Genomic DNA, 26,694 nt, shown 5'->3' with positions numbered 1-26,694 from the left:
ACATGGCTTATTGTAGTCTCAACCTCCCAGGCTCCAGCTATCCTCCTATCTCAGCCTCCCATGTAGCTGTGACCACAGGCACACACCACGATGCCTAGCTAATTTTTTAATTGTTTGTAGAGACGGGGTCTCACCATGTTGCCCAGGCTGGTCTCAAACTCCTGAGTTCAGGGGCTCCTCCTGCCTTGGCATCCCAGGGTTACAAATGTGAGCCACTGTGCCCAGCTCTTTTCCATTCTTTCACTTCAATCTATGTGCGTCCATTTTTTCAAGGTGAAGTGAGTCTCTCGTACACAGCATGTAGTTGAGTCTTATTCTTGTATCTTATTCAGTCAACCTGTGTCTTTTGATCAGAGAATGTAGTCCATTTACATTCAAGGTAATTATTGATAGGTAAGGACTTACTGCTGCGATTTTGTTCATTGTTTTCTGGTTGCTTTATAGATCTTTTGTTCCTTTCTTCCATTCTTGCTGTCATCCTTTGTGATTAAATGATTGTCTCTAGTGATATACTGTGATTCCTTACTTTTTATCTTTTGTGTATTTACTATTAGGTTTTTGCTTTGTTGTTCCCATGAGGCTCACATAAAACATGTTATAACAGGCTATTTTAAACTAATAATAACATAACTGATAACATAAAAAACTTCTGCACTTTTACTCCACCTCTCCACATTTTGTTTTTGATTTTGCATTGTACATCTTTTTACACTGCATATCCCTTATTTTAGCTATTATTATTTGTAATAGTTTTATCTGTTAACTTTCATACTAAAGATACAAATGATTTAATCACCATGACAGTATTAGAATATTCTGAATTTGACTGTATACATTTTTTTTCAGCTCTAAAATTGCTGTTTGATTTTTTTTTTTTAATAATTCCAATCTTTCTGTTACATTTCACATTTTGGTCACTTATTATTTTCTTGATTTCATTGAATTGTTTCTCTGAATTTTCCTGAAGTCCACTGAGCTTCCCTAAAACAATAATTTTGGATTCGTTGTGAAGAAGGGTCAGTTACTGGTGATTTATTTTGTTTCTTTGGTAGTGACGTATTTCCCTGATTATTCTTGGTCTTTGTGGCCATGTGTTGGTATGTATGTGTTTGAAGAAGTAAGGACTTATTCCAGTCTTTGCAGACTGACTTTGTCTGGGAAAGCCCTTCACCAGTAAGCCCATCCAGAGGTTCTAGACAGGCCATCTGTTGTGGTGCATGGCAGGCTTGCTGCTGGAGTCCTTGGGTAGGCTGGCCTGGTGCCTGGGGTTATAGGGTTGTTCCTGGAGCCTGATCCACTGGGATGGACCTGCTGATTAGCTCTATAGAGGTGGGCCTGGATCCTTAGGGTTCTGACTTGAAACCTAAGTCTGCAGGGGCTGGTCTGACACTGGGATGAGCCTTGAGCCTGAGTCTGCAGTGTCTGGCCAGGTTCCAAGGTGGGCCTGGTGCTTGGGACCCCTGGGATGGACCTGGAGCCAGAGTATGTGGAGGTGGGCCTGGGTCCTGGTTGTACTGTGACTAGCCTGGAGCCTGAGTCTGCAGCAATGGTCCTGAAGCCTCAGTCCATGGGGGCCAGTCTGGCAATGGAATCTACTAGAGTGGTCCCAGACTCTGGGTCTGCTGGAACATACCTAGATTCTGACTCACCACAGGGATTTGCCTGGGGCCAGCGTGGTGCTGGGGCAAGTGTGCAGCCTGGGGTCACAGGGGCCAGACTGGAGCCTGGGATTATAGGTGGTGGCCTGGTGACTTGGGCTACATGGGGCTGGCCGGGGTCCTAGGGCAATAGTGGCTAGCCTGGAACTTGAGTCCACAGAGATGGTCCTGGAGCCTATGTCTATGGGTGCCAGCCCAACAGAAGGGCCTACTGGGATGGGCCTAAAACCTACTTCTACTGGGGTGTGGGCTGCAGGAGCCAAACTGGGGCCACAGGAGCTGACTCGGCATTGGTCAGGCCTGGAAACTGTATCTGCAGGAGCTCGCCTGGTGCTGGGGTGGGCCTGAACCTTGGGCCCATGGAGGCCAGCCCTGTGCTGGGAGTGGTCTAGAACCTAGGGCCACTGGGGCTGGCCTGCCCTTGGAGCAGACCTGGAGACAATCTATGCAGTCTTGCCTGGTTCTGGGGCTGTCCTGAGTCTTGAGCTGGTCTGGAGCCTGGGGTCCCAGTGGGAGAAGCCTAGAACTCAGAACTAGGTGATCCAGCCTAGTGCCAGGAGGGGCCTAAAGGCTTTGCCTGCAGGTGTCAGCCTGGAGTCTGGGCTGAGGGGGCTTGCTCAGCACTGAGTTCTACTGGGGTGGGCCTGGTGTTGTGGTCCAAGGCAAAGTCCTGTGCTCACTACCTCTCCTTCGCCCACTTGGAGGGTATCTCTCTCCATGCTGTGCTGCCTGGAGTTGGGGAAAGGGTGACATGAGTTCTGTAAAACTGTCCTTCTTACCCTCTTCAATGTGTTTTTTCTTATTTTTGTGCTACACCCAGTGCTACAATTTCTCACCTGGTTTCCTTAGCTCTTGAGAAGGTATTTTCATGTGTGAATAGTTTTTCAAATGGATGTTTCTGTGGGAGGATCAGTGCTGGAAAGTCCTGTTCCCCCATCTTGCTGTTGTCCCACCTTTTTCTCCTTTATGTTTGATAATCTAGGGTTGACTGTAACTGATTTTCTACAATATATATTTTAGCAATTTGGATATTCATGTCAGCTGGAGGCTGCTCAATGAGATGACAACTAATATTTATTCTGTACTTACTCTGTGCTGGGCATCATACTAAGTGCTTTCTGTGTATTTAATTATCGCAGTCAGCCCTTTGAGAGAGGCTTAGTTATCCCACTCATACAGATACAGAAACTAAGATGTAGAGGAGTTTAAATCATTTGCTTAGTCATTCATTCATTCAACATATTTTTGCATGCCCCCAGTAGTTGTAGCTGCATTAGCTGCACATACACAGAAAGTAGCAGAACTGGATTCCCACTGATTTTTTAACTGGAAAAGTCAATATCTCATTACTCTCTTACATTGCACTGACTTACCTGATTAAGAAGCATGCTTATGTCAGTTTCAAGTGAGAGTGTGCAGTACAAGTACCTTCTTATAGCTACATTAAAATCTATTTTTAGATTCATATTCACTTCTTTGCTATGCTATGTCTATTTGATGTAATATATTTTTATGTCAATTCCAAGAATATATGTATTCAAATGTAAGGTGCCATTTTCTCCCAAGTTAAAGTCACTTTGGTGTTTTGAAATGTTTTTGTTAATAGTACCTAATAGGCCTCTAGTCCTTATTTATTTAAAGCCTTAAACCAGAACCAACTGACTGTTTCTCTCAACAAAAGAGGAACCTCAACTGTTAGTTTTTGAACTGAGAGTGAACTAGGAGGAAAAAGAAAACTTTCCCCATCACCTGACAGGATCTGGTTTGAACCAAACCCAAACTTAAACAACTTCAGTCATAGATAAACCCTCAAGCCAGAATTAAGTTTGAAACAAATTGCTAGGCTTCTTTCTTCGTCCGTGGCACAGTTTTTAGAGTTCTTCACTAAAGAGAAGAGTATAAAACTGCATTCTGTGAAGAACTCAACTTTGCAAAAACTTTCTGCATATTAGGCTACTTTTGTAACTCTTCCAGTGATTGGCACCAGAGTAGAAGAGAGATTAGATGACAGAGAAAGTAGTAGAATCAGACCCACATTGCAGAGGTACTTAGGGTCATCTCCTCTTCCATCACAAATCCCCAGTGAGCATTTTTATTCTTGCTTTAGTCAGCAACATCTTATGGTCATCCATTGGGACTGCAAATTTTGAGGGGTTGGCGGGAAGCAACATAAGATCTACACATATTGCAGGTGAAACCTGAGTATTTAACCTTATAGTGAGTTTTAAAGTAGTGGTACTTTGTAAACAGGAGTGTCAAATGTGAACTTTGGGTTTTGGGGGTTTTTTATAATTTTTTTTTCTTTTCCCTCTAAGACGGGGTCTTGCTCTATCACCCAGGCTGGAGTGCAGTGGCGTGATCACAGCTCAGGGCAACCTCAACTTCCTGGGCTCAAGTGATCCTCCCACCTCAGCCTCCCTAGAAGCTTGGACTATAGGCATGTCACTACACCAGGCTAATTTTGTGTGTGTGTTTGTGTGTGTGTGTGTGTGTGTGTGTGAGAGAGAGAGAGAGAGTTAGAGATGGCATCTCACTACATTATTTAGGCTGGTCTCCAACTCTTGGGCTTAAGTGATCCCTCGGCCTCGGCCTCCCAAGTGCTGGAATTATAGGCATGAGCCACTGTACCTGGCCAGAATGTTATTTTAATTCAAACTTTTTTTGTTGTTTTTTTGTAAGACAGGGTCTCACTTTGTCACCCAGGCTGGAGTGGAGTGGAGTGATCTTAGCTCACTGAAGCCTAGACCTCCTGCCTCAGTGCCCCAAGTAGCTGGAACTACAGGTGCATACCACCACACCTGGCTAATTTTTTGTATTTGTAGAGACAGGGTTTCCATATGTTGCCCAGGCTGGTCTTGAACTCCTGAGTTCAAGCCATCTGCCTGCCTCAGCCTCCCAAAGTTCTAGGATTACAAGCGCCCTCAGCCAAACTCAGACTAATTACATGCCTGAGATATTGGATTTTTAAATAATTTTTTAATATTCTGAAATTTTTCTTTTTTCTAAAATCTTTAGGTACAAGCAAAAGTGCTGAGAATTGTCACATAACCTAAAAGTTTCTTTAGTGCTTATCTTCTACATTCATTTTTTTAGCCTGCCATTGGACTTAACTTTTAATCAGATAATGTTTTACTTAAATCCTTATTTGCTCTTACATCTTTAACAACTGCTGGGCTTAAGTATCAGACACAACCTAATAAAACCATTGATTGCTTCCTTTTCTGGCTTCTGGGGCACATACAACACAGTGGGGTATACCAAGAGATCCATTATCTTAAAATACTGTTTCCCTTTTAGAGAAATGGATATATAAGCAAGGTATTTTACAACCATGAAAAACCAGTGTTTTGTTTCCGTATTCAACTAGTAACTCCATATTTCCTTCTTTATTTTGCCCTTTTTTAAACTTTATAAAATGTACTGCCTTGGAAATAGATGGATAGTAAATCAAGCTTTCAGCTTATCTGACAAATATCAGGGACTTTATAAATTCCCCTGTTACCCAAACCATAGCATTTCAAGTTTGTTTTCAGTCTTCATAAAACAATGGTTAAATGGATGATAGACCGTTACCTTCCCATTTCCTCTTGCTAAAACTTTCAGAGGTGAGAACAGCTACTGTCACCAATTATGTTACTTTCGTTATATCCATAGTCATCCATAATTTAGAGCAGTGGCTCTCAACCAGGGTACATATGGCTATGTCTAGAAGTGTTTTTGAGTGTAATAACTGGGAAGTGCTACTGACATTTAGTGGATAGAGACCAGAGATTCTGCTACGCATCTTGTAGTGTGCAGGACAGTCCCCTGCAACAAAGAATATTTCACCCACAAATGTCAATATAGCCAGCATTGAAAAACCTGTTTTATAGTGGTCTGGGAATTGTATGAGGAAAATGCCACAAGCATAAACATCTTAGAAATGAACTTCAGCAACCCATCAGTGAACCCAGGTATACCTTTTCACTTGACAATGTCTCTTTAAAAAGTATACATTCAGGTATGTTATAGCAATAATTACATTGGAACATACAAAACCATTTATTAGACTCAATTATCTTTGAAAAGGAGTTCTTTCTTAGTCATGCCATGGACGCTTTGACAGTCTAGTGAAACCAAATTAATGTTTTCAGGTGGATAAAATAAAATGCCTAGGATTACAAAAGAAACCAGTTATATACTTAAAAAAATTTAAAACTATGTTATACTAGTAGGTTATTTATTAAAGCATTAAATTATATTATCCTTTCGTATGTCTAATAACCATAATTTTGAAGTGTTAAGAAATCTGCAGCAATTGTGATGTGATTAAAAAAAAATCTATGATTTCTATTGATGACAGTCATAGATCCTAAAACCACCGTGATTTTTTTTTTCTTTTTTTTTGAGACAGAGTCTCACTCATCGCCCAAGCTGGAGTGCAGTGGCATGATCTCAGCTCACTGCAACCCCCGCTTTCCAGGTTCAAGCGATTCTCCTGCCTCAGCCTCCTCAGTAGCTGGGACTACAGACGCACACCACCACACCTGGCTAATTTTTTTGTATTTTTAGTAGAGATGGGGGTTTCACTCTGTTGGCCAGGCTGGTCTCGAACTCCTGACCTCAGGTGATACACCTGCCTCAGCCTCCCAAAGTGCTGGCATGAGCCATTGTGCCCAACCTACGGTGATTTTTTTTTTTACTATGTTTTTAAACAATGCCAAATTTAAGCTAGAAGTAGATAAAAATAAAGGTAGAATTTTTTTCTCTCATCCTAGTTCATGTACTGTAGTTCAGAACCACTTTGTAAGTGATCATCTCAGAATCAGAAGAGCAAAAGGCTTTTCCTCTTGGCACAGAATCATCTTAGTGAGAAACGAATTGATCATTTGTTAGCTTTGGATAACAAAAATTCTATGCAATACCCAATAATTTACCATTATGTTTTAACAATGTAAAATTATCAAAAAATCTGATGAAGTGTATTGCCTCTAGAGTTGGAGGGTTTGAGTTCGGGATATTTTACTTCTATAAGACTCAATTTTCTCATCTTTAAAATTGGCATAATAGTTCCTACTTCATAGATTTGGTATAAGATTTCAATTGATATGTTGCATATACAGTGTGCCATATGTGGCAAGGCAAAGACTCAAATATTTACAATATTGATGATTATTGCTTAAAAGTAAATACTTCTAAGGTATATTAAAACAGAAAAATTTTTAATTCAATTTTTGTTTCCTTTTTTGTTTCTTTCAGTCAAACCAATATGTCCATTTTTAAATAAGTTGGAAATTATCATTCACTTTACATATTAATTTGCTGTAGAATTTCTTCTCTAGTGAATTGAGACACTGATTAGATTTGCCAAAATTAAATTTCTATGATTTTAAGGAATACACTTATAATTTGGAGAGGGATTCATCCATAATACATGTTATAAACCTGTATTGGTGTTTACCTAAAAGCCTTATGTGAATGAATTCTAGAAGTCAAGGGTGAACTTAGCTTTGATACCGTAAAAACTAGATCCTAATACTTTATTTGAGGATTATATCTTTGTGGATATCAAGATGTTAACCTAAAAATAAGTGATCTGTAAAGAAGCTTTGTGGCCACTTTCAGTTTTTTGTCCCCTCTAATTGTGGGCAAAGTGACCATTTCACAGGATGATAAAGTTCTACTTAATAGGATCTTAGTAATAGCCCAGAATACAGTCAGGATGCTGTGTATCTGCCAACTTGTAAACTGGCTAACTGCTCTTGGATTATGTGACTGAATGTAATGTTTAAGATTAGGAGGTTTTAAGTAAATGTTCTTATAGGTCATATTTTATGATGTTACCTTTCTTTGTGTAGGTGTATATTTACAAGGTATATTGACAATTTATACAGAGTAACAAGCATGATAAGCTCTTCAATCTGGTTTACCTTGCGTTTTGATGGTAGATTTTGTTTTAATACTCTAGTTTTTTCTCTTCTCTTTCTGAAATGAATTACTCGTCTTCCAATTCCATCCCCCTTTATTTTTCAAACTATGGATGTTTAAATCTGGGACGAGTTGTATATGCTTATGCATTTAAGTAATTTATGAAGGCAGACTTTGTTGCAGAGTGTCTTTGAATAATTTTTATTATTTTATTTTCTATGAAAAAATTTCTTCATCAACAAATAATTATTAAGCTCCTATTAAGTGTCAGGGTACTATTCTGGGCACTACAGGTACAGTAGTAAACAAAAGGCTCTATCCTGGTTTGTTTATATTCTGGTCTCAACAATTGTTTACTGCTCTGATAATGAGTTTGCAGAAAATGTCACTTTGTCATAAGTGAATATGATTTTATAAAATAACTGAGAAGCGACTGGGTGCGGTGGCTCATGCCTGAATCCCAGCACTTTAGGAGGCCAAGGTGGGCAGATCACGAGGTCAAGAGATCGAGACCATCCTGACCAATATGGTGAAACAACATCTCTACTAAAAATACAAAAATTAGCTGGGTGTGGTGGCGCGTGCCTGTAGTCCCAGCTACTTGGGAGGCTGAGGCAGGAGAATCGCTTGAACCCAGGAGGCAGAGGTTGCAGGGAGCTGAGATCACGCCACTACACTCCAACCTGGTGACAGAGCAAGACTCTGTCCCAAAAAAAAACCAAAAACTAAGAAGCATTCTAATACAGGTAATAGAAGAGTTCTCATTCCTACTCATGTAAATAAGACAGTACTACATTAGAATATGACAAATATTTAATGGTTTTTAATATTTTGAAATCTGCCCTTAGTTATTGTTAACAGTTTATTTTAATTAAAATCTTTATATTTATGTCTCTAATTTTTCTTTTCCAGAAACTGGCAGACCTTTCGCTTCGTATCCAACAAATTGAAACAACTCTAAATATTTTAGATGCAAAGGTTAGTATTTCTGAATAATTTGTAGTATAAACTTTGCTGTACATATACCAGCTTTCTTAATCATACTTACCTTTCATTGCATTTGGGAGTGATTCCATTTAACTTCTGTATCTGTGAAGTGATACTGGTTGTGTTTTTAATTTTACTGCAATTGCAAAGAAAATGGTGTTCATTATGAACCATTAATTCAAACGTACACATGGTTTGAGATTTTTCATTGTGCTAGGCAAACGCATAATGCGAGTAACATGTTAACAAGTTGAGCTGTTATCAACCGCACTTCATTTGATAGAAAATTCCAAATTTATTTTACTAGTTATTATGTGATAATACAATAATAGTTATATAAATCTTTAGATGTCTCAGAGCAAATTTTAGAGACAATATCATCTGTTTCTATTTGCGAATACCTTAAATGCTAATGAAGAATACAATTTTGATGTCAGAAATTGCAAATGATAACTAAGAAAAACAGAAGACTGTTTTAGATTGAAAGCTTAAAGATTTCGATAACAGTGATGTATTTAGTTTGGTTTCATTTTTAATATTTTTTACATGTGTTTTTTCTATTTATAAAATTATGGAGACACTAGTGTATTTTCATTACTAACTTTTCTGAAATTAATATTTTCTTTGTCCATTTACCGAAAAAACTAAGAAATATTCAGTAAATATTTATGAGGAAGAAAAAAATGATATCCCTTTTTAATATGACCAGAATGTCTAGTTTGTACTTACTACGTGTCCTTATGGACTTCAGCAACTGTGTTTCTCTTAGAACCATTTCTCTTGTTTGGAAACCTGGCCTTGAACATGTTCAAGATATTCCTCTAGCAGCCATACCCACTTGAAACTATTTGGGCCGTAGCCACTGTGCTAACTATGGTTATCAGTCAACAGTTCTCAATGAGTATTGCTGCTTGAGATCTTATTACCATTGGTTTTTTTTATTATTATTATTCTTTATTATGAATATGTGTCTTATTTTAGTGTTTAAGGAATTCTTAGGGAGTTAGAGTCCAAGGTCGCACATTAAGTTACCATATGGACAAGTTAACCTTAGTTATCTCCATGGCCATAGAGTCATCCCCAAAATTAGCCAAACGTCTGACAAATGTGTGTCATTGATATCAGGATGAACTCAGAAAAGAAGGTTTTTATGGGTCTTGCAGATCTAACCTGAAATGCTAAACCATTTCAGGTTGAAATACCAACAATATGCCCATTTTTTTTGCATACAAGAAACGTATTTTAATAACGTTCAGTGGTAAATGTTCAAAGAAAGAAATAAGAATGAGCTGTGTCATACATTAAAGTGTAAAGACAAGAGCTTTGGCATATCCTAGATAATTGAAACTCAAAATTTGCACAAAGCCCTTTTTTTCAAAGTATTATTAATAGAAATATTTTTACAACAACTTTTCTAGGTACATTTTCTTATCTCTACAGGTGAGATAATTGAGACATAGGGAGATTTGCACAAGATCACACAGCTTGTGAGTGGTAGAGCTAAAAGTTAAACCTAGACAGTCTGACTTCAAAGACCAGCTCTCAGTCATTACTCTAGGATTGCCTGTATTTTGAAAATAATGGTTATATAAACTAAATTAGATTTTTGAGAAGTTCTTCAAAATAATTTGTGACTGTCTTTCACTTTTAGTTTATGACATGGAAAATTTAAGACAAGATATTATGAACCTGTTTGTATAGCCTTAAAACTTAAGACAGCTATTAAAAATATACAAACCTAGAAACTTATAGTGTTTATGCAGGTACTATCTTCATATTTCAATACCAATTTTCTTTTCATCTTTTTTCAGTTGTCATCTATCCCAGGCCTAGATGATGTCACAGTTGAAGTATCTCCTTTAAATGTCACCAGTGTCACAAATGGAGCACATCCTGAAGCCACTTCAGAGCAACCACAGGTGAGTTCTAAGAAATGAGCAGATGTTTTTGGTTGAAACTGACAGTCTTAAGCAGCAGGTTGGAAGGAAGAAAAATAAAAATGTAAAACTTCTAATAGTAAAATTTTAAAACCTTAACATAGAAAATGAAGTTTGGGAAAAACAAATTAGCTGTGTTATTTTGAAGGGCTTCCTTAAGTTAATACTTTCTTTGCCTATAAAAAAGAAAATCAGTCTATATAGGACTAGGAAAAATCTTCAAATAATTATTTTCTTCAAAATAATTAGAAATTTTTCTAAGTTCTTATAAGAAATGTACTTTTAAAATGTTTTATTGTAAAATTTTTAAATATACACAAAAACAGACCTGAATTCACCAGTTATGATTTGTCACAATTGCTTTATCTATTTTCTTGGTCACTTGCTGAAATTAATCCCAGACAGTTTATCATCTCACCCCTGCATAAATTTTTGAGCATCTCTGAAAAGTTTTGACATGTTCTTTTGTAACATTTTTCTTATATAAATGCCTTTATCATATACAATGTAATTAACAATAATTGGCCAGGTGCAGTCTTTCATGCCTGTAATCCCAGCACTTTGGGAGGCTGAGGCAAGTGGATTGCTTGAGCTCAGGAGTTTGAGATTAGCCTGGGCAACATGGTAAAACTGTCTCCACTAAAAATACAAAAATTAGCCAGGTGTGGTGGCACGCACCTGTGGTCTCAACTACTCAGGAGGCTGAGGTGAGGGGATCACTTGAGCTCACGAGGCAGAGGTTGTGGTGAACTGAGATTGCACTACTGCACTCCAGCCTAGGTGACAGCGCAAGACCCTGCCTCAAAAATAAAAAAAGTAAAAATAAATGAACATTCGCTGGTATCGTCTAACCCCTTGTTACTCAAGTACACCCCATGGACCAACCCACATGGGCATCACCTGGCGGCTTGTTAGAATGAAGCATCTCAGGCTCCACCCCAAAACTGCTGAGAATCTACATTTTAACAAGACCCCTAGGTGATCTGTAGGCACTTAAAATTTGAGAGCTACTGATCTTAGAAATACCAGTTGTCTAAAAACTGTGTTTCTGAAGTTGATTCCTTTGAATCAGCATCCTAATAAAAGCTATACTTTACATTTGGCTCTTAGATCTTAACATTTACTTATGCTTCTGTATGAATTTCAATTTTCTATTACTTTTTATTTCAAAAAATAAAAATTATTTGTTTTTTGAGAACAATCTCTAGTGTATCTTAGCGAGGTATTAAAATCTAAAACAAAATAATTATCAAAGTGGTGGCCTACCAAAGTAATAATAAACAAATTAAACAAATAGACTTATAATGGAATTCTGCCTTTGTACCTGGAGGCACTTTTCACAGGATATTTTTTAGATCACGATGATGTTGACAATGATGATAACAGCTAACACTTCAAGAGTGCTTTCTGTGTACCAAGGCATGCATGTTTCTAAGTGCCTTTCATAAACGAATTTAATCTTTACAACAGCCCTATAATATAAGCACCATATTATCAATCTTACTTTATAGATGGGTCAAATGAGGTATATAGAGGTTAAGTAACTTGCTGAAGGTCGAAAAGTAATGTAAGAATTAGAATTTTAACCCAGACAGTCTGGTGCCAAGAGCCCTAGCACTTACCTGCTACACTACACTATACTACACTACACTACTCTGTTTTCAGTACCTGTGTTCAATTTATTAAACATATTGAGGATATGTGGTATGAGGCCCTGTAGGAAAAGCCATATATTTAGAATATAGTATATATTTGGGTAATAAATTAGATGATCATTTACTTAATTAGATATTATAAAATTTAACATCCATTTATTTAATATAGCAAATTTCATTATCCTGGCCACTCAAATATATAAAATGCAAGAGGATATCCAGATGTTATAGAGGAGTTTAACTTTATATTCTCTCAATTAAATATGACTATCCTCTTTCTAAAACAAAGCATACCAAGAAAATATTTCCACTCTATCTAGTAGTTATTATGTGGTGGATAGAGCAGTCATATATTTCTATAATATTTTTAAGTATACCTGTCTAACTTTATTAATTTTTCCAGGTGCTATTATGAATGCCATCTATAGTATGCCCTTTAAAATTTTTATGCAGTTGTGTTGGTCCTCACATATTTAATGTCCCAAAAAATTGATTACCAGTAATCACAGCTGAATTTCTTAATTTGCTTTGCAAATTCAGAATAACCTGGTATATCTCTGGCAATTTTATTTAAAAATGTTTATGTATTTATTTAGAGGGTTTATGAAGTTCTTTTGGCTTCCAAAGTTTGAAATACTGTGATAAAGTTGTGTGTTGATTAGCTTAATAAAATAACTGCTCAGCATGTTCTTAATATTCACATCAACTTCTCATTTCTTCGTTGTTATCAACTGGTATATTTTATACAAAATATTTTGAAGTGGGCTTAAGTATTGCTTAATCTAGAGTTTTCATTGACATTATAGTTCACTCAATTAACAGATAAAGGGGAATAGTGCACTTTTTAAAAAAATCATCTATTTATCACTCTCTCTAATCTATACATGAGTCAAAGACCCAAAGTTTGTCTACTGATTTTTCTGCAACTTTAATTTCATGGTTCAGATTTCATCATTATTCACAATAGAATATCCAATTGTGCAGAGTGAGTTTGATTTGAGAATAAATGAAGGACAGTTGAGAGATATGATAGAGGATTTAATGGATCATTCAGATAGCAAAGGTGTTTCATAATTAAACCTTGTTGAGGTCTTGGTTATTACGCAAACGTTAACGACTGAGAGTTGATATCTGGCCAGGATATAGTTCTCATTTGCACCATTTTGCTATTATATATATGAGTTTAATTTCCATAAATTGTTAAAAAACATATTTGGTTATTGTTTTAATTTTTTATTTAATTAACAGTGTTTTGGAATTTTTGTATTTATGTATATTATAGATGAATATATATATACACACACACACATATATATACACACACACACACACACACAGTGACTTTTGTAAAACTTAGCAATATCATGTAACAGAAGAAACCTAAAGGACTTTTGGATGTTTTTATTTGCTTTGGAATTTTCAACAGATTTAATTTATATTTGAATTATCTGAGGAAAAACTTCAATATGTAATTCACATTCATAGTCTAAAGACTGTGAAGATATAAAGATATGGATTTATCTACATTTCAGCATGAACAATAGACATAAAATTGATTTCTTCTAAGGAAATTCTTCTTAATGCTTATATACAGATAATGAGAGAGATTCACAAAAGTAAGCTTTTTCTAAATGTTTGGTTTGATAGAAAAATCAAGTACTGTATACAGGCAGTTCTAGTTTTGCATTTAAGCAAGGATATGGTTCTGATATGCACAAGTTTCAGTAACATGGTACCATGCAAAGTGAAGACTGCCTGTATAACAATGGCATTTTTATCTAAAAAGACCATTCCCCAAGATTCTTTATTACAAGTCGTATTTACTATGACTTTTAACCACTCCGTAGACAATGTTACCATTAATAGTTCCATCAGTAGCTGAAATATATAAAACCAGATAATTTTGTCTGACAAACTGGCTTCTCTTCTACAACTTCTCCAAAAACTGCTTTCTAAAAAGTTAGAAGAGCCATGTCCACTTAGAATAAAATGATTTACTAAATAAAGGGTTCAATTAGGTAGATTATAGATATCTAGGAAATCAATTCATCATTATCTCAGTTAATTTATTATTAATTTATAAACAGTTGATAGTTTTATTAGGTTTCTTAAAAGTTTTGTTAAAATAGTATAACCACCTATATATAATTCATGCTTTGTATCAGCACTCTGAGGACAAGTAAAACAGAATTTTTATTTTAATGCATGAATATACTTGTGTTTTAAGGAACCAATATAGTGTTGAAGTGTAACCTCCTCTGAAGTGATATTTAAATATTTGTAGATATTTGCAAACATATCTCATCATTAAATTATTGGTATTTAAATTGGGGGAGATGCTTTTTTTTCTGCAATTTATTGCCTTAGAATTATGGAAAGAAGCATTCCTTTTAAGTAACATGATGGACCCCTTTTGTAAATTGTCTAAAGATTTACACAAAATACTCTCTACAGCAGAGCAGTACACAAGACTCTGGACTACAGGAAAGTGAAGTATCAGCAGAAAATATCTTAACTGTAGCCAAGGATCCAAGATATGCCAGATATCTCAAAATGGTTCAAGTGGTAAGCTAATTTGGTCTGTCTTCTTTGTGTAGCAGCCTCATTTGAAATTCTTAACCCTGGAGGTTTTGCTGTTATTTTTTTCAATTTGAGAAAACTGCTAAACCAAGTAACCAAGTTTTCTATTCTCTTCCTTTCTATTTTAACTCTCTGATTTAAAAAAAAAAAAAAAAAAAAGTCAAATCTTTGTAATTAGAATCGATCCCACACTTTAAATTAACATAGTTTAATATAGATTTATATAAATTTGTTTGCATTACACAAAGTTATCAATGCAAATCTTAGATACAAAAAGTAATGAAAGTAGACTATTCATTTGGTAAATCAGTTGATTCTAGCTTAATTCCCATATATTAGCACAAATAATATTTTTAAAAATTTTTATGTTCATCTATCAATGATCTCTTGGCCATGTAAGGTAATGCTTTTGATATTATATGACTTCAGAATTCATATTTTTCCTGAGAAATCATAACATGGTATGGTACCAAAAATATCTGCAGTCGTCTATAATAGCAGAAGTTAACATTTTTTTATTCCTTTAGAAACTATTTCAATAGTTGAAGGAGTTAGTTGTCCATCATTTTTCTGTTAATCAAACAGTTAAAGCCTGGCACAGTGACACACACCTGTAATCCTAGCACTTTGGGAGGCTGAGGTGGGAGGATGACTTGAAGACAGGAGTTTGAGACCAGCCTGGGCAGCAAAGCAAGACCCCCTACCTCTACATTTAAAAAAAAAAAACTCCATATGATGGCATGCACCTGGTAGTCCCAGCTACTCAAGAGGCTGAGGTGGGAGGATTGCTTGAGCCCAGGAGTTCAAGGGTGCACTGGCTCACCTGACTGATTGTGCCACTGTACTTCAGTGTAGGTGACAGAGAGAGACCCTGTCTCAAAAATAATAATAATAATGCTTTTGTAAAATTCTATTATCAAGCAAAAGAAGCAGAATACTAATACTAAAGGACAGTTTTGTTTTGCTGTCCATGGGATAGTTTATCACCTAGTAATTTAAAAGCAAATTCTGACAACCAGAAAGAGTAGATTGGCTCATTTGGAAGCTGCACTTTTCCTAGCTATCAGAAGTGGATTTTTCACTTCCACAGTTCCTTTTTTCTGAAGCCTAGAGCTCAGGATATTGGCGGTCAATTTAGAAAAAAATAAACCAAACTTCGGGGTGAAAATAGATGAAGTTTTTTAATTAAGAAGAATAAAACACAGCCAGTTTAAGCATGAATCATGATGAACACATTTTTAAAACTAGAACCCAGGAAAGCCTAAGCTTAAAAGATAGACTTGTTAAAAAAAAAAAAAAAAAAAAAAAAAAACTGTGTTTCACTCTTCTAAACAAAAGGGAGATGCTTCAGAATGACTGAAAGATTTTTTATATTAGCCCCTTCTTGCCAAATCTATATAAAATAAGAAATAGGAAAATCTATTAGATGATACTCCGTAAAAATGCTCTGAAATATTTTATGAAGGCTGCATCTTAGGATAATTGTTAAATTCTTGATATATTGCCTTCAATTTTACAAGAACTTCAAAAACTCTTTTTCTTTTTCATTATAAATCCACCATCTGTTCATTTCACAAATATTTATCAAATACTTAATTTAAGCTAAGCTACTGTATTAGGTACTGTCTAGATTTATTTAGCCAGCTAAGGTTTCCAGATACCACTTGCAATTTTTATTTTTGTTATTAATTACATGAACAAGTTTGATTGCTTTTCAGTCATAAATATACATATAAAATAAATGACCCGGGCTGGGCACGGTGGCTCACTCCTGTAATTCCAGCACTTTGGGAGGCCAAGGCAGGCGGATCACCTGAGGTCGGGAGTTTGAGACCAACCTGACCAACATGGAGAAACCTTGTCTCTACTAAAAATACAAAATTAGCTGGGCATGGTGGCACATGCCTGTAATCCCAGCTACTCGGGAGGCTGAGGCAGGAGAATAGCTTGAACCCAGGAGGCAAAGGTTGCGATGAGCCGAGATCATGCCATTGTACTCCAGCCTGGGCAACAAGAGTAAAAATCTGTCTTAAAAAAAAAAAACAAATAGATGACCCTTTAATTATTTACTTTTTTAATCATATGTCTTATCACCTCATAGGAATAAGAGCCAAGATCCTCCACAGGCCCATGAAATCCTATACAGTTTAGCTCCTCTGTTACCTTTATGATCTCATATCCTCGCTCACTCTTCTCTAGCTCTACTGGCCTCCTTTTTGTCCCTTGAATAAAAATACATTGGCAGCCCCTGTCTTGGGGCCTTTGCTTCAGCTGTTCTCTCGGCCTGAAACACTTTTCCCCAGATACCTTCATGGTTTGCTCCCTCACCTCCTTCAAATCTATATTCAAAAATATTACCTTCTAAGTACAGCCTTCCTTGGCCACCCTGTTTTAAATTGCAGTGTCCTCTTACCCAATTCCCTTTACCCCTTCTCTGCTGTATTTTTCTTCTTATCAACTTCCAGCATTCTACATATTTTATATATTTACTCTCTCTCTTCCCTACAAAATTATAAACTCCAAAAGGACAGGGAATTTTTTTGTGTACTACACTATTCCTCATTCCTGCAACAATACCTTGTACATAGTCCTGTGAATGAAAATGCTTATAATTTGTCTATACCATTTCACCTTTTGATAGATTTAGGTGATAGATTCCTTTTTCACACTAGCTCAGTAGTTTGATAAACTTCCAAAATATAAGTTCCTGGGCCCTACCCTACAAAATTAGAATCTCCAAAGTTGGTACTTGATACATAGAGCGTATGTATTTTGGGGAAAAAAACCCTGATTAAGAATTGCTTAAAAACATTTTAAACTATGTCTTAATATCGTTTACATTTTTTAAACTTAAAAAGCATTTAAGAAAATAAATAATTGTTTTATTTTTTAAAAGCCTAAACTTTCTAGCAGTACTTGGCACTTAACTCCAGCCTATCCTTTTTGCTTGATGTCACTGAGTATGATTAGAGGTTCAATTTCTTCTGCCTCAGACTGTTTCTGATTTAAGACAAATTTTTCTGTTTTTAGCCCTTTGTCTCCTTTCTGCCTTTGGTGGGGGTTTATCTATTTCCTAAGCATTTTCAGCATTCTGGAAGTGCTGCTTCTTCCTGGCATCTCCTTCGTCAGGCACATGGACTTGACCTTCTTTTGCTCGGCTAAGTCATCAATCATTCTTCTATCTGCTCTTAATTTTTATGTAATTGGTTCATATATGCCTCTTAGTCATTAAAGCTGGAGGTCATATTCTGTTTCAAATTGTTTAGGGGTGATTTTCAAGAAGAAAGTGGGGAGCTACATCAAACTGCCATCCTAAAACTAGAAGTTCATCCAAGTTAAATTTAATTTTATTGTTTTTAGTTTATTGTGCCAGCCTGCATCCCAGAACCTTATTACCCAACTTTTATTTCCTATTGCTCCCTGTCCTGAATTTCTTTTGTTTTTTTTGTTTTGTTTTGTTTTTTGTTTTTGAGATGGAGTCTTGCTGTTGTCGCCCAGGCTGGAGCACAGGGGCATGATCACGGCTCACTGCAACCTCTGCCCCCAGGTTCAAGCAATTCTTCTGCCTCAGCCTCCTGAGTAGCTGGGATTACAGGTGCCCACCACCACGCCCAGCTAATTTGTGTACTTTTAGTAGAGACAGGGTTTCACCATGTTGGCCAGGCTGGTGTTGAACTCCTGACCTCAGGTGATCCACCCGCCTCAGCCTCCCAAAGTGTTGGAATTACAGGAGTGAGCCACCGTGCCCAGCCCTGAATTCCATTCTTTAATCAGGCAAAACCACAAACTGTTCCCTGTGTAAGTGCCATGCTTTTCCTTCTCTGAATCTAGATTATCCTTCTCTTTATTATTACATGTCCAAATTCTGTTATCTAACATGTTCCTATGATTGTGTCCACTAAATCATTCCAGATTCTAAACCCACCAACACACATAAAGCTAGATAGAAGTAATAGTTCCTTTTGTTGACCTATCCAATGACTTTACCGGTATTCTTTCTGCAGTTTGTCACTTAATACTTTGTTTTATGATTATCTGTACATATTTTTTTATCTCCATTTGAAAATGGAATCATGAGAGGAAGAATGGTGTCTTGATTAATCCATGTATTCATTTTAACACCTTACCCATACAGGTGCTCAATCAATATTTGTTAATGGACTCTATATGTAATCCTGCATATGATCTCTCCTTTCTCACTTTGTGCTCCCTGGATATGTATAAATATGCTCTCATTTCTTCAGGTTATCAATTTAAAATGTTTTTCAGGACCATAACAAGAATAGACCCAGCAGAGGTCTTCCTCGAGGTTGACATGAATCTGCCAATCATTAATTTTTGGATTATGATTATTGAGCCATCTATAAATTCATTCCTTCTTCTGTTTTCTAAGCATATCATGAGTGACTGTCAAAATTTCCAACAACAGATGTAGGCTACATATTTGACAATGCCCAGGAATTTTCTTTCCTTGGCATGATTACTACCAGAATTCCTGTCCCTTCTTCATTATCATTTGTTTTGGCCTTTGTGTTAGGCACAAATAGTTGCATGTTTGCCTCATTGCTCCCTTTATCTATTGAGGAATTAAATTTTCAGTGGGGCAACTTAGGAATTTATCAGATATTCTAATACAGGCAAAATTAAGCTTCTAGTACCTGTAGATGGATGATATCCCCCATCGTGTCTGGATCTTTCTGCTTGTTTACAGCGTTTTAAGAAAGCCTTATCTAAATCTTCTACCCGGCTAGGTAGTCAAAAAGTATGCTCCATCTGATAAAATTTTTGCCTTCTTTTAACGTCACTTAGGGGTTTCTTTATCTCATGTTCAAGAATTTCCATATACGTGTATATATTTTGATTTATGGTTATTGTCCTCTTTCTGCTGGAAAACATTGTAAGACGTTTCCTTGAAATGCCAGTTCTCATACACAAGTTTCTTCCCATTAAGTGTTGGCAGTCCCCAAGATTTACTTATTTTGAAATTTCAGATTTGCTCTATTTACACACACACACACACACACACTTTTTTTTTTTTTTTTAGGCTGTTGGATTTGTTTGCTGTTTACATTTTCCTCCTAATAATTTCCTGGCAGTTCTTCCACTGTTTTTTCCCCATTATATTGTTGTTATTCATAGGTCTAGTCTTAAAACTTTAATTGAGGATTTTTTAATCTTTTGATTTCAGTGTAAAGCTTCTTGAACATACCTGTGGGTATTGCTGAACATAATCTGTTGGTTCTTCCAAACCACTTAGCACTTTTCCAAGAGTACAGTCATTCTAATGTCATAAGTTATCACCTAAAATATTATTCTTCAGCAGTATCTGCGTAGCAAGTTGTGTTTCCTATATCCATTCCGTTACCAAACTATAACTTTTAACTGGGAGAGCAGATAACAGTACCACTTCGCTTTAGAAAATGACTCAGAGAAGTGGAGTGAAGAACAATCATTAGAGACCTATTATAATTTGTACCACTGAGCCATTCATTTTCTGTCATTGACATGGAAAGAAAACAGATAGCTTTGTATCTCTATACCTCAGGATAGTGATATGCCTTCCTATTTTATGTGTTTGTCTTCTAATCGGTTGTTCCCTCTGAAAATGTGGTTAAGTTCTTCGAGTGTAACTGAGAACAAACAGGGATATAGATAGAAAAGCAAATTTGACCGCTAGCTATAAGGAGGAGCCTAACCCCAGTTAATTCTAGAGAGTGACTTCATTACAGACTACCTTATCATACTGAAAAGTGTATCACTTTCCCAACAAGATTTTAGATTTGCATTAAAAGACCCAATTTTTCTCAACTTTAGGGGTGACTAACGTTTGCTTACCCACCACTCAAAATTCAGTTTTAGTTCTTAATGCAGAGAAAGACCGATAACAACATAATTCTTTAAATGAGTTCTAATTTGTCTATTAGTATAACCTTGAGTAGTTTACATCCACTGTACACATGACTACAGGTTATAGAAACAGTTTTAGAAGCCTACATCTCAGCTTTTAGGGAATTGTTTATATTAACACAAAGGAAGATAGCATAGTCTCAAAAAAAAAAAAACTCTTTCTGAAAAAAAAACTGTATTTATACCAACAATATCTAATCCTTTATGCCAACAATTTCTAATCCTAAGATCCTAAAAATAACCATCTCTATACATTCAAAAGGGAATTAACAGTGCTACAAGGTCTTTCACCTTGTGAAAGGGTAATAATAGGATTTGTCTCTTTTTCAGTTGCCTTTATATTCATGTCATTTAAAAATATGAGTTACTGCCCCATAAGAAGAGTCTTATACCTCTATTCCAATTATACTGTGTTTCTTTTTCCAAAGTGTAATATACTTCCACTCAGTATCATCTTGATACATAGCTCCTCAACAATCTTTTAACCATTTCTCCTAGTTTTTGAATTATTGTTTAGAACGATTTTGTCTTCTGTAATATGACAGAATCGTGTTTTTCAAGCCCTTTCAGCTTCTTCTGTAGTATAGAAAGCTTTATTTTGCAGACTTCTGATGTGATCATTCACTTCAGATATGGTAGAAAGTCTTGTGGGTTACAAAAACAGATTTTTCTTAATGTTAAGACTTCCTGGATATGAGGATGAACTCCAGTCCCCTTTGGGTTCCTCCCTAAACTGCAATGAAAACTTCCTCTTCCTGGGAACTATCTATCTCCTGGAATGCCTTGCTTTTATATATGCCTTGCTTCACTTGCCACATACCTGTAAATCTATTTTACAGTCTAGATAATGAAAACAATTTAATTAATATAAACTCCTTTGAACAAAAACCAACACAGTCCTTCACTAATCACAAGTACCAGTCGACAGAGTAATAAGCAATACCTTACTTTTTGGTCTCCATGCCTTTTTCTGTCACTTCTGGATTACTACCCTCTGAGAGATAAAACAATGATTAGATTAAAACAATGAAAGAAAAGTTGTTCTTTCTCTGGGAGAAAATTTCATTGCCTAGGAGTACACCCAGATCTTTTCCCAGTACTTCTGAAATACAACATGGTATAGTTTCTTAGCTTTGCCATCACATCAGGTCATGTCACCTCTCAAGGCTTCAGTTCCCTCACACATAAAATGAGATTTGAAGTTCCTTTTAGATTTATGATCTATTAATTGATCCCCAAATTTGGATCTCATTACTAATGAATGTTCCTGGAACACCTGCTGGCATTTTCTGACTTTTTTTTCCTTTTTAAGCAAGTTTTATACAAGATTTTTCAGTGAGTAATAGTGTTGTGTTCCAAATGTGGCAGATAATTGATTTTGATTTAATGTTTGTTGTCATAATAGTGCAGCACAAGCCTTTACTAAATTACATATTGCTTTTATAACTTAACTGGAATTGTGTACATAGATCACTTTTCCAACAATTCTCCCCTCTTTACTGGCAGATCTTGGTGAATCCTTTGCCAGTAATAAATTGTGCATTGGGCAAGTCCGACTTCCACATTAAGAAGCTAATGACTTGTATTTTTTGAAACCGTATTGCCAAAACAGTCTCTTGGACGCTTAGATTTTTTTTTTAAAGCTCTATTTTCTTTGGCTGGCTTAAAATGTGAATTGAATAATCTCTTTGGTTCTGGTGGTTCTGATGCATCCGTTGCCAGCGGTGAATGTTGGCCTGAGGAAATGTGACTTCCATTACCTAAGGATGAAGAGGCTCTAAATGATTATTAAAGATGTTCATCAAGAAGTTATGTACTTTGGACCTTGTGAAACCCAATCAAGCATGAAATAGCATGTTCTTTAGATGACAAACAAGATGTAGTTATTGTAAGAGTAATTAAAGTCTTTAAAACATTTTTTGGATATGACACCAATGTGGCTTTCCATGGTTTAGAGAACTCCAGGTAAGTTCCTCATCAGTGATCAACAGTATAGTCAAAGTATAGTCAAAAAGGAGGAGCTACTGGTTCGTATATAATCATAGCTGTGAACAACACTGTTACAGATTTAGCTTAATAGCTGTGATTTATTTTTTCATTGTTTTCTAACTATAGGTATAATAATATTAATATGTATTTCGTTTCTTTTATAATACCTAAGGTTTACTAATCAATATCAAGATCAATATTTATTGAGTACATGAAGGTTTATGGGATGGGGGAATAACTTTTGTGTTGTTTTAGCCTCTTTCTGTTCATAGAAAAATAAAGCTTCATGTCCAATGACTTTGATTTGCCACACTTATGAATATAAAGAAAAGATACAAATGATCATTTGTCTGTTTAATTAGTTGTAGAATTTAGCCAACTTTGAAAATTTTGAGTAAAACTATTTTATTCTTCCCACGAACTAAATAAGTTAGGCAGGTCTGTGTGACTACAACTAAAAGAAAGAAGCAAAGCTTAGCAAAATGGTAGACTATATGAGTAGTAATTTTGAGTTGGGATCAATGAAATTCAAGTGACCGCTGACATTTGTCCTCCTCATTCTACTTTCTAGCTTATATCAAATGCAAGAAGGTTTGGATAGAGCTTTCCCTTAAGCAGAAAACTGTGACAGTTAGCCACCAACTGGAAGCCCCTGCCATATTACCCATGCTTTGCCATGGCCCCAGTATACAGAGGACCTAGAGAAAGATAACTTTTGTCATACTTTTAGCAAGAAATTACAAAAATTACTCTCTGCTAAAGTCAGTGAACTGACCTCAAAGGAAATCATGTGTGAAGAATGATTATGCCAGTTTTACAGATTATTATTTTTCCATCATTTTAGCTGCCTTTTGAACCCTCTACGTTGCCTTGAAAGTTGGGGAGCTTAGAACCAGTCGTACTGTGTACAGATTTAATGTTGTTTCAAAACATAAATCTTTCTATTATGTATTTGTCCTTTTGCGTATTTTTAAATTTTCTTGTTATAAATGTTTGTTAGAGAGCAGTAAACAATGATACTGCTAAGTTCAGGTTTTAAATTTCTCGCTTTTTCTGATGCGTGATAAAGCTAGAAGATGGAAGGAAGTACTTGCCATGTAGTGGGCAGATACTAAATAGTTATATGGTTGTCGTGTCAGTACCTACTTGGTAATATCATATATGCCTCCCTCAATTCTCATCTGTTTATTCTTCACTGATACCACTGTTATCATAATCATATAGCTGAGAATATTTTAATACTAATATCACATTTTTTATAGCCATCCTTAGTGACATTTAATTGCTGTGAAAATGTTCATTTTTGAAGAATTTATTTCCAGGAACTAGTTGTTTACCAAGTATTTTCTAGATCTGTATAGGTCATTAGAAATAAAGTTTCCATTTTTTTAGACAGCCATATTCATTTTACATGATTAAAAAATTTATTTAAATTAATTGATATTCCTTCATTGAAAGCTTCGAAGAGAAAAGGTCATTGAGCATTTGCTTTCTTTTGTGTTATGATTCATTCAGTGAATACTCCATTATATGTAATATTTAATCTGAAAATTTTATCCTAAATGTACATCCTACTAATTTATTTATTTCATAAAATACAGTAAATTTTTTTTTTTTTTTTGAGTTGGAGTTTCACTCTTGTTGCCCAGGCTGGAGTGCAATGGTGCAATCTTGACTCATCGCAACCTCCGCCTTCCAGGTTCAAGCCATTCTCCTGCCTCAGCCTCCTGAGTAGCTGGGATTACAGGCATGCACCACCATGCCTAGCTAATTTTGTATTTTTAGTAGATGGGATTTCTCCATGTTGGTCAGACTGGTCTCGAACTCCCGACCTCAGGTGATCCTCCCGCCTCAGCCTCCTAAAGTGCTGGGATTACAGGCGTGAGCCACTGAGCCCAGCCTCAATAAAATATTTTTTTAATAGGACTGTTGAAATTCAGAAGGCAAAGATATGATTGAGTCCATTTTATTAAATTTTAAGTAAAAGGACCCTGACTGGGGGACTGACTGCCTTTTAACAACCCGTAGCATTTTTACAAATTCTACTAGTTCCCGCTCTCTGCAAAGAAAAAGCTTTTTCCACCAACGTATTCAGTAGATCTATTTTTTATTGTTGCCTTAGGTGGGGAAGAAAACTTCATGTTTTTCATCTTTCATAACTGAATTGTTACAATTCACACTCTTAAACTAAGAGGAAAAACTCTAAAATATAAGGAGCATTTTTAGTTATTTTTAAACAAGGAAAGTCATTTATCTTAAATTGAGAATGAAGTTTTTTTTTCCCCTTCTAATCTAAAACTTTAGGAAAATTTCCTAAAGTTTATAAAAGGATTTTGTAGTTTGACTTTAACACAATAAGAAATAAATGTAAATATTGGCAGGCCTGTAAACCTCCAAACAGTTTTTTGTGATATAAGAAACTAGTATTTAACTATTAGTGTTGCCATCATAATTTCATTAGTGTGGCTTCTTTACACACTTTCTCCAGTGACGCAAATACAGACGTGATTTTTTGGAACATCAGACTTATGGCTGCCTTCTCTCTTCTTCATTACTTATGTTGGACACACTGTCATTTTCACTTGCCAAAAAAAATCCCACAGTTCAGTAGACTTCAGTTTTGAGGTCTTTCTTGTCCTTCTTAGACCACCAGTAGCTTTGTCTGTTGGCGATCAGAAATTGGACACTTCTTTTTGGTGTTTAACAAACCAGACTGTTACTTGACTTCTAAGGAAGAATATAGCAAAACAACAAATTTTCTAAGCAACGTCACTGGAAACAACAGCAAATCCCTTTGGAATGCATTCTTTGGAACACAGGCCAAATTATTCTTTTTTATCAAGCTTTATGAGATTTGTATTAAGGTAGGGATAATAAGTCTCAGAATCAAGTAAGATATTAGCAATTGTGTATATTTTTCTTTACCCATATGCATATACAGAAATGACTAAAAATACCAAATTGTATGCATATCTGTGCTGTTCTGCTGTAAGCAGACCCCAGAAACTAAGGTTCGCATTTGGAGCTTACAGGTTTAGGTTTCTATTATTCTTATACTATAATCAATTCCATGAAGCTGATGTTCGAATAGAGGGCTTATCTAATTCTACCAACTTCTCTGTTCCCCATTCCTCCCTTCCCACCCATTGCTTCCCCTCACCTCCACCCAATATACACTTTCTTTGCTATATTTTAGGAAATTTTTTTTCAACCTCATTCTCCTCCCTTCTCTTTTCTTGGCTTTGTAACTTATTTGTGTGACCTTTCCAGTGATGTCCTGTGGATTATGCTAACGTATAATAAATAAATCACATGCTTGAGTTTGTAGAAAGACCTTATACTATCAAACCATAGTTAATAGAAGCCGAGAGGTCTTTCTAAAGAACTATGACATTAACTCTTCTCTTCTCCTCTTTTTTTCCTAACACTCATATTTTTTTTGTGGAATGTTTCAAACTCCTAACTTACCCCCTGTTATCATAAATAATTGAATGGCATTTAATTATCAAGTTAAATTCCCAGCTGTGTCATTCAAGTAATCAGCTTTCTCCTCTACTATTAAAATTAATTTTGTATTAAGTATGTTTTGTTTTTAAATATGTTTCATTCAAGTCTTAGTTTTAGATAATATATTCAAAAGTGGTGTTAGTTTTAATTTCTTGCTTTCTTTATTCCAAACTTTAGTCTGTTCACATTGGATGCCCCTAGCAAGTGGGCTTTTTCCTTTTTGTTTTTCTCTTTTTTGGTCATTAAACTTATCTTCCACCTTCTTTGACTTCGAAACCTATTATAATGCACTTTTCAGAATATCTTAAAAATTGCCTCATGGAACAATATTGCTTTCAGAGGTATGGTTTTGAAGAGAATTCAAAGATGGTGCTATTTATATTGATTCGTGAAAATATTTAGAATGCACTTAAGTATTTATTTTTATCTGAGTCTTAGTAAGCTAAATTTTACTAATTTATAAGATAAAACACAACAGTTACCAAGATAAGTGTATAAATGGGCCTGCAAATGACCACCTTGCCTTTGCTACTTCTCATGAGAGTCTTCTTAGTAACCTGTAAACTC

The 26,694-nt window shown here is 35.7% G+C and overlaps 1 protein-coding gene across 10 annotated transcripts in view; it reads left to right on the top strand.

Moving 5' to 3' along the window:
* WASHC3 (WASH complex subunit 3) overlaps window positions 1-26,694 on the top strand; it is a 47,354-nt gene that overhangs the window by 5,486 nt on the left and 15,174 nt on the right. For 4 of the 10 annotated variants that reach the window (XM_074007633.1, XM_005572030.3, XM_074007632.1 and 1 more), the window contains 3 exons: window positions 8,478-8,543; window positions 10,364-10,471; window positions 14,602-14,709. In XM_074007633.1, coding sequence (XP_073863734.1) covers window positions 8,478-8,543; window positions 10,364-10,471; window positions 14,602-14,709 — 282 coding nt within the window. Of the gene's footprint in view, window positions 1-8,477; window positions 8,544-10,363; window positions 10,472-14,598; window positions 14,710-26,694 lie in introns of all 10 variants that reach the window. The other 6 variants (XM_045365786.1, XM_005572029.3, XM_045365785.1 and 3 more) reach the window with 2 other exon arrangements.

Source organism: Macaca fascicularis, chromosome 11, assembly GCF_037993035.2.
Source record: "Macaca fascicularis isolate 582-1 chromosome 11, T2T-MFA8v1.1".
Lineage (NCBI taxonomy): Eukaryota > Metazoa > Chordata > Mammalia > Primates > Cercopithecidae > Macaca > Macaca fascicularis.
The sequence above is the reverse complement of the archived record's forward strand: the minus strand, read 5'-3'. Positions and strand labels throughout refer to the sequence as shown.